Source organism: Zeus faber (genome assembly GCF_960531495.2).
Source record: "Zeus faber genome assembly, chromosome: 5".
Taxonomy (NCBI): domain Eukaryota; kingdom Metazoa; phylum Chordata; class Actinopteri; order Zeiformes; family Zeidae; genus Zeus; species Zeus faber.
Window position 1 is genome coordinate 6,439,587 of NC_137192.1, and position 15,849 is coordinate 6,455,435.

The 15,849-nt window shown below is 41.1% G+C and overlaps 1 protein-coding gene across 1 annotated transcript; it reads right to left on the reverse strand.

Annotated features, from left to right (window-relative positions):
* Positions 1-5,848: 5,848 nt before the first annotated feature.
* eif4e3 (eukaryotic translation initiation factor 4E family member 3) lies at positions 5,849-13,939 on the reverse strand. The gene is made up of 7 exons (XM_080000263.1): positions 13,676-13,939; positions 12,033-12,105; positions 11,833-11,927; positions 10,917-10,977; positions 10,763-10,829; positions 10,498-10,653; positions 5,849-8,697 (listed from the first exon to the last, which is right to left on the reverse strand). Exons 1-7 carry the CDS (start codon positions 13,831-13,833, stop codon positions 8,651-8,653), a joined length of 657 nt encoding a protein of 218 aa, XP_079856389.1. The 5' UTR covers positions 13,834-13,939; the 3' UTR covers positions 5,849-8,650.
* Between the last annotated feature and the right edge of the window lie 1,910 nt (positions 13,940-15,849).

The following is a 15,849-nucleotide window of genomic DNA, read 5'->3' on the forward strand; positions in this document are numbered from 1 at the left end:
ATTGTTTATAATGCATTTCACTTCATACTATATCATACAAAATGTACTCCAGCATTTACATTGATGATGTGCTGCTCTGGATCTACACACTGCCATCTTTAATGTCGCCCAATCTATGAAAATCACAACTTCAGATTCATTGTCACAACAGGGAACTTCTACACTAGCGTCCCACACCCGAAGCAGGTCCAACAATGAAAAAAAATAAAAAATAAAATCTCCCCCGGAGTTAAACAGAACTTGTGCCTATGTTCACTGGGATATAATGACGAATTAAGACAGACGTTCACAGGTTAATCAAAGAAATTAAAACAACAACCAAGAGTTCAAGCAGAGCTGAAACTTGCTGGAAAGAAACACGTAGGGAACCCTCGTGAGCGGACAACGGATCTATATATCACAGCCACGGCGCATCGCACTGTGTTACATTGCGGTTATTGTGAATATGGTGAATATTATAATCGCCATCCCCGAAAGTTTTGGGGATAAAGGGGGGGGGGGGGGGGGAGCACGTGGGGAGAAGTAAATCACGGCACTTCCAAAACTTCCTTCCACCGCGTGGTCACTTGCACGCGCTTTAACTTCACCATGGTAACGTTCGGGGTCTTCGCCAAAGACAAATAGCGGAACGACACTTTAATAATTGTTGTATAGCAATGTATCCCCCCCCCCCCCCAACCCCTCCCATGCACACAAACACACACGCCAGGATAGTCCAGTACACGCGGGGGTCAGGACTAACAGCTAGAAAAGCGAAGTTTTAAACAACGCAGACATACTATTAAACTAGAAATACTTTGCCGACGTGCCGCACGGCGCCGTAAAACACGCTACCGACCCGTCCCCGCCGCGTGTGGTAACATCACAGGTGTTTCCTGCGTCTGTTTATCTCGCCGCACAAACGTGTCTGGAAACAGCGGCGAAACAAAGACCAACTCCGGCGTAACGAGCGAACCGGCGCCGCGGCGTCAAACTTACCGGAGGGTGGCGGGGGGGTTGGGGGGGGTGTGGGGTGGATCAGCGGTGCCGCCGTGGACGCTAATACTAGACAACCGAGCGGGTGCGCGGGCGCCACATCGCACCGTAAACACACAAACAATATTACTCCGCCCCGGGGACCTAACTTGCAACGTGCGAGCGGAGGAGGGGGAGAGAGGGGAGCGTGAAAGAGGAGGGAAATAACTTGGACTCTACCGTCTGTCTGGCGAGGGGAACGAGCTCCCGAGAAACGCTGCTACGCTTTCAACTCGCGTTGCAAGAAAACGGAAAGGAAAAGGGAGAACGAGGAGGAGGAGGAGGAGGAGGAGGAGGAGGAGGAGGAGGAGGAGGAGAGAGAGAAAAAAAAAAAATTTTGGATGCGGATTTGGATGTTGTTGTTTTCTGATGTTCCAGGTCCGTGACGTCACATCCACCTGCTGGGTAAACGGCGCTTATTTGCGGCTCCTTCACGGCTGGACGTTGTCTTTCGAGAGGAGGAGGAGGAGGTGGAGGTGGAGGAGGTGGTGATGGTGGCGGTGGCGGTGAGCGTTCGCACCCGTGGTAGTTGAAGCTCAGAGTCCGACTGTGGCAGGGAGGGTTTGTCACAAAGCTAAAATGTTCTAAACTAATTGCAAGTGATGCGGACGCTCCCCCACCACAAGCAGAATGGGCCCAGTACATTTGTTTTTTTCTATAAACAAGGGATTTGTCTTAGTCAGGAGTTGGTTTATTGTTAGCACAACAAAGCTTAACATTGTGTAAAAAAAAAAAAAAAACAACAACAACAAAAAAAACACCAATAAACAATTATTCTATCCAGAGGATTCATTAAAATACTGCGACAGGGGCTAAGTGGCAGTGCGGTTGCTCGTATTGGTGGGGACATAAATACAGGTGTATCTGTACTGTTCTCTTATTTGAAATATGGCTTTATCGTCCAGGTTATATATGACTGCAGGGATATGGAAGTATTATAGCAATAACACGTGTTTGCTACAGTTATAAGCACTTTCAAAGTTCCACTGTGCCTCGTACGTCCTTAAACGCGACACAGCAGACAGACAGTGTACAGTATGCAGGTGTTGCCCCCAAACATAGGCCCAAATATAATGTACATCAATTCTAAGTCATGTTCATAATAACGGCCGTCCCAAGTCTTCACTTTAGAGAAGGTTATCAGAGCCTGATTGGTGTTTTAGTGCCTGTTTTCATTCAACCTTAACACAGTCATGGAACTTTCTGTCAATTGCCACTACCTAGCAGAAAGAGTAGTAACAGTCCTACTATGGCTCAATGGTCCAGTTAGCGCCATGTCGAAGAGCAACATTCATTGAGCCCCAAGAGACGGCCTTTTGAAGTCTTTTTGTCCTTGATCAAAGCGAATAAAAAAGAAAAGCAACGCTCCGTTTTGATCATGAAACACGTTACATTTATTGTGGCTGCATCAAGGGTGAACGTTGCGGCGGAGTTCCTTTTCGACTTTTTTTTCTTGGTAGACAGCGCCGCCCTCTGGTCACATCGGGTGACAGATTTCCACTCATCAAACACAATGTCAACGACTTGGCAGGACAAAAATATTTAAACGGGAGAACTGTCTCACTGAAAAAGGAATCGATCACTTTACGCAGATATTTATTCAGGTTATATTTCCTTGTTAGTTGCGAGTAGTAAGCGAACGGACCCAAGGACATGGTGTTAAAAAAAAAACCTAAAAAAACCTGTGACAGCTGGTGATGGTGATGGCCTTGTATCATATTCCCATCATAAAAGAACGCATACGAGGACTCAGTCGCCCAGGGACACAGGGCGGGGGGAATATCACTCACAGATTGGCCCGCATTCACAGTGTCTTTATTGACCCCCAGGCCGGGGACCTAAGAGGCCAGAGCCGCACAGATGTCAGCTGGGAAATTTAAATTCAGAAGTCACAATTAGCCATGGAGGTGTAGTCAGACATGCCCCTGTCCACGCCATGTAGGACACACAGACTCGGTGGCACAATTCCAATGACTTACATGCTAGTTTGGCTTGTTTGGACTCTGATTTGAGCTCAAGCTTGACTTATTCTCGCTTTATTAATTATCTACGAAGTAGCTGACACATTAAATAGAACCTTGCATGTTAACAGTCAATCTTGAGCAATTTTTAGAGTCACAACATTTTGCTTCAAGACCATGATTGGGTGGCGGCTGTTTTATTCTTAAGGCCCTGGCACGAGTTTATCTTTGTAATTTAGCTTTTCTAAAGTTGATCTATCAAGTGTTGAGTTCAATGGAACCCGACCCTGACGGCGTTATTAGATTTTGTTGGTGTCTGGCTTGTGGATGACGCCTCGACTTGAGAGAGACGGAGCGAGCGGTTGCAAATTAATTGAGCATCGCTATCGGTTATGTAACATCCTCTCCACTCACAACAAAATAATTAGCTTTTCTGTTAATTAGGTAATTAAGCAAAATGAAAAGGCGCTCCTCTCCATTTCCAAAGGGGGAGAGCTTTCATTCGCTTGTTTCCCCCCCGCTGCTGGGGGCATTTTTTGAACAGCAAGGGAACAATGGAGGACGAGCCTTCAGCAGAAAAAAGAGGAAGATCACTTGTGAAGCAGGTTCAAATATAATGATTTGGAAGACCTGACAAGAAGGCAGAGGGAGTGATATCTGCAATTTGCATTGCATTTCAAACAATATCCCTTTACTAAAAGGCAAAAAAAAGTTTCCAGAAATCCATCAACGCCTATTAATCTATTAAAATTCATTTTTACTTTTCATTTATTCATTTTCACAATTTATGCCACATATGTAATAACTCATTGTAAAAATGGAATTTGGATACACACTATTAACAAATTTTGTCTGGTTGTCATACAGTACCTCGGCAACTAAAGTAGTGCTGTCACCCTTTTAATTAAAATACCTCAATGACCCCAAAATTGTGTTTTTTCTTTCTGAAGCACCGGTCGAAGACTTCCCAGTTAAGACATCAGAGCATGTGCCTCAAAGACAGACAAAAAAGCAAATACAAATTTAGCAAGTGCCAATTCCAAAAGTGTGCCGTTCGTAAAGGGTTTTCACGGCATTCAAAGAACAACCTTTAGAAATCAGCCTTCAGAAAACTGAGCACCTTTTCTTTATCAGCAATCTACAAGCAATACTATTGCAAGAGAACCAAACCATTGCTCCAAACCGCACCACAAAGCCGTTCTTTATCCAATTTCCTCCTTCTTTGTTTTGCTTCTGAACTAGCATAGCTGGTATTACAAACAAATGTAGACCAATCCTTTGAGGCTGTCAGTATTAGCATGGTGCAATTTAATTTACAAAATGTTCACCCTTTGTATGGCAATATTTTTAGCTCCCTCAATTGCCTTTGGGTATGCACTTTGCAAAGCACAGATCAGGGGCAGCTCTTTCAAGTGTTAAATGTGGAGTTCTAGGAGGTCTGGAGATATATAGGGAAACACTGGTGAGCTTTCCGTGAAGCCCAAGGCCGATCCACACTTGCCCCATTCTTCTTACACTTCAAGCACCTGATCAAGTGCTTGATGAAAAGCCAGAGAACCTGGAGAATAAATTGGCTGGAGCAACTTTGAGTGTCTTGTTATTTGGCTATTTTTGAAATAAATATCTTCAAATTTCTTACTTTGGAATGTTAAGTCTAAGGTTTTTGAAAACAGGAACTTTTAAAAGATAACGGCAGACTTTTGATGCTCTACATGAAAACACATTTGCATACATTTTTTGGTGGGCTGTTTTACAATATTATGTGATCATTTTAATCTCAATATTTTTGATCAGTAAAATTGTCTTACCCCAATGGCATCTAATTTAACTTAAGATAATCAAGTGAATGTAATTTTTGTTATTTTACTCAATTCTTTTTTTTGTAACTATATTTAATGTGTATTGACAGTTTAAGAGATTAATGACTTATTATTATTATTATTATGGGTATTGTGACAATTTCACTTTCTGTTTTCTTTTTTTTAATTTGATCTTATTTGGTCTATCCTGGCATTTAACATTGGTCAGTCAGGTTTTGTTTCATTCAGTTTTTCCCCTTTTTAAATCAAACCTCATAAAAGGATGCACACCCATCAAAATGTACACTCTACTCATTGAATGACATACTCAACACAACCATAAAATCTTAGTGCTAAAACCAAAATATTATTAGATTTAAAGACTAAAACACAGATAATCCCACAATCCCAAAGCCGACAAACAAAAAATAATCCAACTCCAATCCAAATGGGTGTTTCCAGGGGGTGCACACAGGTAGTGTAAGCTAGTGATGAAAATGCAGGTTGTCACAGTGTGCCCAGAATTGTTTGTATTCTGTTCTTACACTCTAAGCACTCGCCTTAACTGTCAAGACTAACAACTAAATTTCATTGAGTTGGTAGGTTGCTAAAGAGGGAAGCAATAAGAAAGAAAAACAAACCGTCCGGTGTGTTTGGAAGTCTGGCTTTTCATCTCGTCTTGACTTTGAGAATATGTGAATTGTTTCATTGAGTGGAATTTCTCTTTAAGGCCTCGATTCACCCATCAGTAACACTGCAGAGCAGCGACGGCCCACTGGCGCCCTCAAGTGTGATGAATCAGCTTTAAAATGACTGTCTGCTAATTATTGCAAAATGGAAAAGTGCCAAAGCATTGAGGTATTAAACTATAATAAGAAAGTGACAAAAGAGCTTACAGTAGAATGGTGATTTACCAAGAAACTGTTGTCAATGGGCATTACTGAAGAACTGGAGGAACTGGAGAACCAAAAATGTATATCATGTTATATGTACATTCAACAACATATCTTAATACTTTATTTTATTTCATACATACGTTGTGTAGACAGCTCTACAAAGCTGAAGAATGTACCCATTTAGTCAGCACATGACCCATCTGCTCGAGAAATTTACATTATTTTTCTTTATTAGCTTGTGGCTAATTAGTCACAAGCTAATAAACACAATTTACCAGATTAACATTTTAGCATTTGAGTTATTATGCCAGCATATTGCCTACAGCAACTACATGCAGAAATGATTGTGCCACTCCACCTTGTAGGTTTTGTTAACCAGTAGGCATATTTATTTTAATAAAGATATATGGTTGACAAACTCTGGATGTATGAGAAATGGAAAAACTGCAAGTACTATATAAAAACCTTAATTAGTCTATTTAGACAGTGTGGTCCAGATGTCTGAGTCCAATCATCAGTCTCCAATCATTTTTCCAATAACATACTTTTTAGATAAGTTGAAGAACTCATTAATTAGAAGTGATACAACATACCTTGATATATTGTTTGTATACCTTTTTCTTTAAGTGTTCCACTTAAATTGTTGTGCGATCATTTAATTCAAACGTTCAAAGTTATGTGCAAACGTTGTGGCTGTACACGGCCTGCAGTGAAAGTGGAAATGTTTGGCCTGTTGTGGAACTGGTGGCCAAAGGGATGTATTCTGTAGAGGCATGTAATCCTGTCTGGCTTTAAGTTGTGTGGGAAAAGATTCATTTTCCAGCAGGACGGCGAACATGCATCAAAGCTGTGCAAAGCCCATTTGAAGTTCCCCGGTAAGGAGAGCCGACTCGCACGGCTTTCCCTCCACATTTGGCCGACCGCACCCCCATTAAAAAAAAAAATTCTTTGGGAACATTTGAAAAGACAAAAGGCAAAACATACTGCAAGACACAGTTTGGCATGCTCTAGAAGCTTGTTGGGCGTAATCTTGATGGAATGATGTGCTCAAATTCAGCAAAAACTTTGCAAACTGGGATCAACGCCGTCCGTACACCAGATGACTTGAATTTGCCACTTTCAGCTGTGGGGTCCCTCAGTGGGAACCGAACAAAGAAAAGTGAGAGGTGATCACACACTCCAGGCAGTGCAATCTTAATACAATATTTAGCATGTCTGACAATTTCAAAATGATCAAACAGGTTTGATAAAACCGTGTTAAATCTCCTTTACGAAAACTGTAAACTCATTGTAATCTCACATGTCATGGCATGACATGGATTTTTTCTTCTTGTTGTAGCGGAAAATTACAGTTTTCCAAGTACCCGTGTACGCACCATCACTTCCTGCTGTCTCTCCACCCGATACCACTTTCTAAACAGAGAGTCGTGTCCGCGGCTTCTTACGTAATATCAGAGAACGAGTCCACCAGTCAATCGATCGCGGATGGTGTAGTTCACTCATGGATAAAAAAAAAAAAAACAGAAAAAAAAAACAAAAAATGCTTAAATGGGTTGCCAAATACACTTTGGCAGCCATTAATATACCTGGGCGGCCCTCCCAAGTAAAAACGATGTGTGGGAAACACTGCAGTAATATAGTTTATTCAAAACGGTCTCGCAAATGCGGCAGTACATCCAGAGTGTTCCATTGGTTACAGTAGGTTGCTAAGAGGAAGCGGCACAACTTCCAGTTTCTAGTCTTACACAACAATAACTCGGGCGTGGTCATAAGAGCTGATTTGTGGAAGTGCAAAAGAGTCTATAAAACCACAAAGAAACTGATCAAATACATGGTTTGCGACCATTTATTTTAGACATATAAAGACGGGCCGACTATGTTGAGAGCTTCCTGTTTTTTCGAAAAGGAGATTTAACCCTTTTTTTTTTTTTAAGGCTTAAACGTTTGTCCCATTGGACTGCATTTAAAGACCAGTGTGAAGCTGCGGCAGAGTGGTAAGTTTCTAAAATAGTAAAGTGTTGAGCGAGGTTGTACTCTGAACAGATATAAATTATGAGAACCAACATTTTAATATGGCCTGGGCTGAAAAATAGCAATGCTATCCTTTATTTTTTCTTAAATTCGTGCCAATTATCTGATGTTGTTTGAACATTTTCTTTCAAACAAACATTTGATTTGTTTTTGATCAAAGATGGGACTCAGACCTTTGGGCCCTGCTGCATTTAGAAAAGAATGAGCCGTATCTTTCTTCAAGGTTAGGTTCAAATACAACCTGTTTTGAGGTCACTAGTACTTGCTTATTTGGGAGGAAAACATTCAAAACTTGTTTGTTTGAGTGCCTCCTACACTAGCTTGGTCACATTCAACCACAACTGTAGTAAAACTAACAGGTTCTTACAATTATCTCCCAGCCTGAAACCACATTGCTTCCTGTTGGCATCCTGTACGAGGGTCAGTGCGTTCGGAACAGAGTTTTCAAATGTGAAATACCTACAAATGTTAGCGCTGCTACAGATTTGAATTGTAAAACTGTCTGTAAATGCACAGTGCGTTCACTTCGTCCAGAACAAACTTTCTCAAAGAGTTCTGGCACAAAGAGGATCATTTGATTAAAATACCTCTAAAAGGAAATTAAAAACAATTAAACTTATTGTACAGTTAAAATATAGCAAGATTATCTAAAAGCTACTTTGAATACCAGTGCTGTGTTGAACTATCATGGTCCACTGGGCTGTGCAGAACCGAACTGTGACAGGTGGAAACCAGACTGAAATAAAACTGAATCCATGAGGTTCGATTGGTACTGCTTGAAGATCAAAAGGGGAAAAAGACATCCCTCCATTCCATTTATAAAAATAGATTTACAACATTTCCTTGATAAATGCAAAATAATCTTCTAGATTGAGTTGTGGAGAGGGCCTCTCGTCCAGGCATAAACACAGTTCGGAATTAAAAAGGGGGGAAAAAAGTGCATCACAATCTAATGTCTTGATCGTCCACCTTCGAAGGCATGATGTTCCTTGTGAGCTGAAAAATTCAAATACAAATCACACTTAGTTGAAACATTTGAACCGCCAAGTGGGATACAGGTACCCCTCACGTAACGACCAAGTTCCGTTCCTAGCACCAGGTCGTTATGGGAATTGGTCGATAAGAGGGGACACGTGTTATTTCACGGAAAGGGGGGCGTGGCCATTGCCAACGCTAGTGTAGTGAATACTGACAGACTGCGGGAACCACACTGACACTGATAACGGTGGTGAGATGAGATGTGTATATTGTATATAGTATATATAGTATGTATAGTGTGTATATAGTGTATAAAGGGTGATGCGCGCTGAGATGCTTGACGCTGAGACGCCACGCAGCGTGCACGCCGTGGTATTGTACGCAGCGCACAATAGAGACAGGTCACAGAGCTGGTCGTAAGACCGAACAGTCGTTAACAGGTAGGTCCCTAAGTGAGGAGTACCTGTATGGTACTGTATAGCACATAACTTAAGCATGCAACTTTAATGCATGTTATATCATGTTAAGATACAGATTTAAAAAATAAAACTAAGTTGGGATATAGAGTAGAAGTCTACTTTTACTTTAACAAATGGCTCTGAAAATGGCTCGGCCAACATCACCTCTGCCCAGCTGTCAATAGTTTTTCCTTAAACTTTCTGTATTGTCAGAATGTGTTTTGCATGCCTCGCCAAAGGAAAAGGGGGGGAACCGTTTTTCTCAAGGTTTCATCCCATTTCCCCTTTTGTGCTCTTGGGGATTTGAGGGCTTCAGACTTGGGCTTGTAAGAGTTTGAGACTTCAATCAGGAAAACGGCTCTACAAACAACCCTGACTTAAATTGACCTGTATTATAAAGGGACAAAAAATAAATCTAAATAGCTGAAGCTTATGAGTGAACAATGACTGCAGAAGACATTTGTGTATTTGGAATCACCCATTACAACACAGCCTGCAACTGTTCTACTACAATGCAAATGTATTTCAAAGGTATGAAACTTATTGTCTCATCTGGTACAAATACCAACTTCCTCACGTTTTTCAGTTTTTACAACTGAAGGTAAAAAAGGGGCAGAAAGTCAAAGGATGTTTTTGGACACTAGGGGTTGAGTGTTCCCCAGTTCAACCCCAATGTGAGCAAGGTAAGATTGGGCAATAGTTCAATGGAATTGTCCTTCTGTGGTTCAGTTACAATGTGGAATAAAGACACAATATTGTAATACTTGTGTTATTATTATTGGGGTTATTATTTTGAGGTAAATTAGGAGGTTTCATAATGACAATAAATAAGGGGTAAAAGATGACTCACTCTGACCTTTTCTGGGATTAAATTTGCAGAGAGTCTCTATCAACATTTATGTAGGTGATCCTACGCTTGTGCAATGGAAGGAGACTGGCAATAAGGGTCGCAGGTCAGGAACGCAAGGGCTCATCCACTCAACTGCGAAGGAGACTGACTGGAGCAGACACTTGGGTGTGAAATGGCCAGGCCCACACTTAATGAATGCCCCCGTGGTGCTTGGCAGAGGGGGAATGTGTTGTTGATGCAGCTCAACATGGAACCACACATGGATCCACAAATCAATAAACAGGAGTTTAAAAGAGGGGAGAAAATATTTTTCAATTTCGGTACTTCTATGCAATTGTACCAAACTAAATAAGCAATGAAAAAAATCTACCTTTTTAAGTAACAGTTTAAGAATTGCACAACAAAAAAATGTGTGTGTATGTGTGTATATGTACGGCATATATGATTAGTGTGTGTGTGTGTGTGTGTGTGTGTGTGTGTGTGTGTGTGAAACGGGCATTCCATACTTACATTTATAAAAGACAGCTTTAAAAGATATGTGAGGGAGCAGCTCATAGATCTTTCCCAGGACGCTGGCTTCGTTAGCCAGTGACGCATTTCCGTTCCAGACCTGGACGACGTCTTCCCTCTCACGAACACTCACACTGACGCCGATGACCTCGTCGTCTACGGGAGAGATGGAAAAGAAGGAATGAATCGGGAGGCGCTGGCGACAGCTAACCGGCTTTGACTATTGTGGCGGCTACAGAAGATATCGTCGTCCGCAAAGAAGTACCTGAGGCGCAGTAGTCTGCAAACTGCTCCCCGATGGTTGCCAGCAACAACTCTTTCCAAACCGTCAACTGGAAGAGCCGGGAGACAATTAGCTATTCAGCGTGAGCCACACGGCACGGGCAAACGCAAGATTCGGTAAACGCCGGAAAACATACAGTGCTTTCTTTTGGTACTTTCATCTTCCACACGCCTCCTTTCGCGTTGCTCTCCTCCTCCCTGTTGGCGTTACCAAGATGAGAAAAAAAGTTTACACTCGCTTTTCGTCGTGTGATTCACGATGGAAGATAGATGGCCTGCATCAAAAAAGGCAGTAATAATGAATAAGAGTACAAATAGAAAAGAGAATGGCAATATGCAATAAACCTAAGAATTACCGGAATAATTGCCAACATACAATCAAACTAGGGATTGACACGAAGACAAAAAAATAAGGATGTTCAATAAACAATAAAGATTAAAAAAACAAACCGAACAGGCCCCAGGGTAAACAATGAATAAAATAAAATGTGTACAACTTCTTACTACAATAACCTACTGATAAACAAAACAATAAGAATCTGCAAAAAGCAAAAAAGTATACCAAAAAAAAATCAATACAATAAATAAATAAATCAATACAAAACAAAAAAATACACCTAAAGAACTCGAAGAACCTAAAAATGAACAGTGAATATAACTTTTTTTTTGCAAAAATACAAGAAACCGTAAATGATAACCAATAAATGTAAGCAAGAAACATAAAAATGAACAAAACACAATAAAATCAACCCAACAGTAACAAGAAAAATCCCACAATATACAATAAATCTAAAATGAACAATAAAATAATCTTGAGAATAAATGAGCAACAGTTAAATCTAATGATAAACAATAAAGGATTAACTAAAAATAGAAATAATAAAAATGATCAATAAAAATGCATCCAAAGGAAATAACAAACGAGAAAAAAGGTCACGTACACTAAACCTAATAGAACCTAGAAGAATATCGATCTGACTTGAATTTGGCTTGAGACGCAAACCGTCAAACGTCAGCGGTGGGGGAAAAAAACAAAACGGAAACAAAACAAACCACAGCGGCCTTCTCTCTCCGCGCATCAAGTGATAGCTGCATCTCAGAGGCAGCGCCGTGACCGGGGGGATGTTGTTATACACACTCCAGAACATCTATACACATGGTGGGGAGAGAGAGAGAGAGAGAGGCTTTTAACTCCACTCCCTAAAAATAGTTTGGGGGTCTGGGAACGGATGCCCGTCGGCACCTAATCTCACCTGAACAGTTTGAACGGTATAGATCTTTTTCAGACTGGATTCACATTCCGCTGCCGTCGTCCCCGGTAACGACCTGGAACAATAAAAACAGGGTTCATTCAGGGATTGCCACATTTAATTCAAGGACTTTAAAGTACCCTTTTAAGCACCTTTTTTTCCCCATTTTCCAAGGACAAATATACCTTTTCAATGTGATCATTATTGATTAAAATATAATATCTTGTTCTAACTGTCAATTTTTTATATCAGTACAATATATTTTTTATTAATAATCTCATTTTTATTTACTATTATAAGTGGCTATTTCCAACCATGCCGAATTAAATGTACCTTTCCCATGCATAATCTGTCGTAAAAGCGTTTTTGGAAAAATGTTATTACATGATGTTTTGGGGAAAAGAAAAAAAAAAACGAGGAATCTCGCAGGATTTCAATTATCTCTTTTTTTTTTCAAGGACTTTTCAAGCACTTCAGCACGAAGGTGACTATTTTCAAGGTATTCAATGACTTAATATTCTGAGGACGAACTTCAAGCACCTGGTCAGAACCCTTAATGTGGTCGACCCGAAGTGTAATTTTACTGCTGAATTTTTTTTTGTATAATTTCATTGTTGGAAGTTCCACGTTGTCTTCTCTGATAAAAATGCTTCGCTGAAAATGATGCCAAGTGGGCAAACTATATTTTCTATTATGAGAGCTTATTAAGAACCTGAAATCAGAACTCGTAAAAGATGCCTCAAGCACCCAGTAAGAACACTGTATAAGAAATGATGAGTATAAGAAGAATTCATGAGGAAGTACACAGGAGGTAAACTTCTTGTAAAGGTCAAAGTCGACATGAGTGGCTTTTTTGACCCCAATACAATTAAATTTGGTTATTATGGTGCTTTGAAGATGATATTGTCACGCACAATTTCATAGATTAGATTAATAATTAGAAGACTGTCTACTGGACTGAGGTTTATTTGTGTCATTTACAATATTGTTCTCTCAATGTCCTGGATTATCACGGGATCTTATGGGATTGAGAATTCGGTATTAGGTACTGTTATTATATTTCATTTCTGTTATGGTATCCATATAACAATTACCATTTCGTTGTAAATTCTACCCCATCCATTGTGCTTGTCTACTACTTATTTGTACCTTTATTTTGTTAACTCATTGTACATAGGCTTACCTTCTGTATCCATGCAATCCTTATCCATCTTCCTACCTTATTCTACCTTGTTTTATCTTAACCTGTCTTAACTTCTCATCTCATTTTATGCTAAATGATAATATTCTATCCTATCTTATGTTATCATACCTTGCACACACAATCCATGTATATCCCCTTACTCTAACCCTCCGATCGCCGGTAATTCCCTTATTATCGCATTAACCGTGTCCGGCCCAGCGCTCCGTGGAGTCCGGGCGTTCCCGGCTCTTCATCAGCCCGGAAGGGTGCACCGGACCCCGGCGGAGCCCCCGCTATGTTTGGCCCCAGAGGCCCCGCGAGAGGGACGGCCTTCGCCGCGCCGTGTCTCCCCCGCCAGCTTTTACCACCAGGAGCAACAACAACAACAACAACAACAAACCGGGGCAGACACTGTGGGATCGGGGCGGGTGGTATGGAACATTATTTTCGGGTTCTCTCCAACCTGTCGAGCCAGAAGGTCCAGGGGGAGTGCAGCGGCAGCGCCGCGGCGTCTCCTCGGTGGCTCTTTGTGATGTTCTCCAGCTCCTTCTCGTCGATGTCGATGGTGGCTGCCTCCGTCCCCCTGCTGAGCAGCGGGTTGGGACACGCAGGCACGGCCATTTCGCTGTCCGGATGAAAACCACCACCACCACCACCACGCAGAGCGTTCACGGAGAAATGAAGACGCTGGGCAGGAAAACAAAGCTCGCACCGGGCTGCCCGCTCCCTCTCCCCGCTCCCCGCTCCCCCTGCCCACACCAGCGACGCCCGCTGCACCGCCCATTGCGTGACGTCGCGCCCGCGTCGTCGTCAAAACAGGAAGCGCCGGGGCGACAGCGCTTCCATCTGGAGGAAGCGCGTTCAATGGATGAAAAAACACCAAATGAAGAACGGGCATCGTTTAAGCTGCCTCGAGTCGTCGACGGGGAGAAAAAGAAACAAACAAAGACAAATCAAAGAGGAAGAAAGACCCTTGATTCACCTTGATCGAGGCATTTTTAAATCTCAACTCATGAAAGAGACCAAACTCAAATCCATCACAGTGTAATGGATTTATTTCAGCGTTTTATTTATTTATTCATTTATTTTAATATCTTTGACGTTTGATTCACTTTCTCTTACTGTGCACACACACACACACACACGCACGCACGCACGCACGCTGTGTGTGTGTGTGTGTGTGTGTGTGTGTGTGTGTGTGTGTGTGCGTGTGTGTGTGTGCGCTCTCCGGACGGCGTCGCAGAGGGCGCTGTTGCACCGCGTGAACAATATTCTATAGCGCAGCAATTGTAATTTTTATAAACCATTTAAATGTTAAATGTAATTAATGACATTACATATGAAATGACATGTGATTGATTTCATTGTAAAAAAAAAACAGAAAAACATGTTGCAGCTGCTTGGTGTCACTCCCCTGCCATGTACAATACACCATATCAATCTTTTTTTTTTATGATCATCAGTGGGTTTTAAATAGAGTTCTGGTAAAGTAAATTCATGTTTATTTTCCTGGTTTATCACCATTATTGTCTTTGACGGCTGGGGCGGTCTGTATCCCTTTCCAAATGTTATTTTGATCATTGTGTTTTATTAATAACAGATTGTAAGACGTGGAGTATAATTCTTACATGTTTTAAACTTGTGCAGCAAGGATTTATCCCCCCCACACACACACACACACACACACACACACCCCACCCACCCCAGCAGCCCCCGGCTCACACTCCACGTCATGGCCACTGTCACTCAACATCACACAACGTACTTTGGGGTAATGTGGCCTTTCAAGGACTCAAGTTACTGTCTGGAGAGCGAGCATCTCTCTGGCTAAAGAAGAAGGATATTTTGGGAATGTTTGGTTTGTTTTCTCAAAGGGGCGAGGAGGACTCATCAAAGGTAGTTTCTTCCTTTAGAATAAAATTGCCTCCACCAGTTAGTGAGATCCATCCATAGATTCCACCGCGGGAGACCCTTTTTGTATGCGCTGAAATGCCTTTCTGAACAGCACTTTGATTATGTAAGAATATGTAATGAAATGCCTCAGTGTATACAGTATGTTATTTGACTTTGGGCTGGTGATAAATCAGTGTTGTTTATTGTCTTCCAGGGATATATTGTCCAGAAATGGAGATGATGGCACAAATGTTTACTGTGAATAATTGATGAAATAAAATGAAAAATGAATGATGAAAAATGAAAAATGATTTGATATACTCGACATATCACATAGTCACATGTTAGGAGCCTCTCATAAGAAGATATTGTTGTTTTTAAATTGATATAGTGTTATATATTATGTTATATGTAAATATTTTATTATATGTCATACTATCATGATGTATTATTACATACTGTATGGTCCATTCATGACCCATCCCTCATGGACTTTTGATTAACTGAAATCTACAATATTGACAGCATATCTACCTTAAGTATGGTCTACCTTAAGTGTTACTTTACTATTTTATTGTATAATTTCATTGTTGGAAGTTCCACATTGTCTTCTCTGATAAAAGTTTCTGGACCGAAATGTTCGCATCAAAGAATGCATGTGGGAGATTTTGTTGGGAGAAATGTTGCAGCAAATGTTGGTGCATGGGTTGATGGGAGACTATATTGTGTCTATATAGTGTGTCA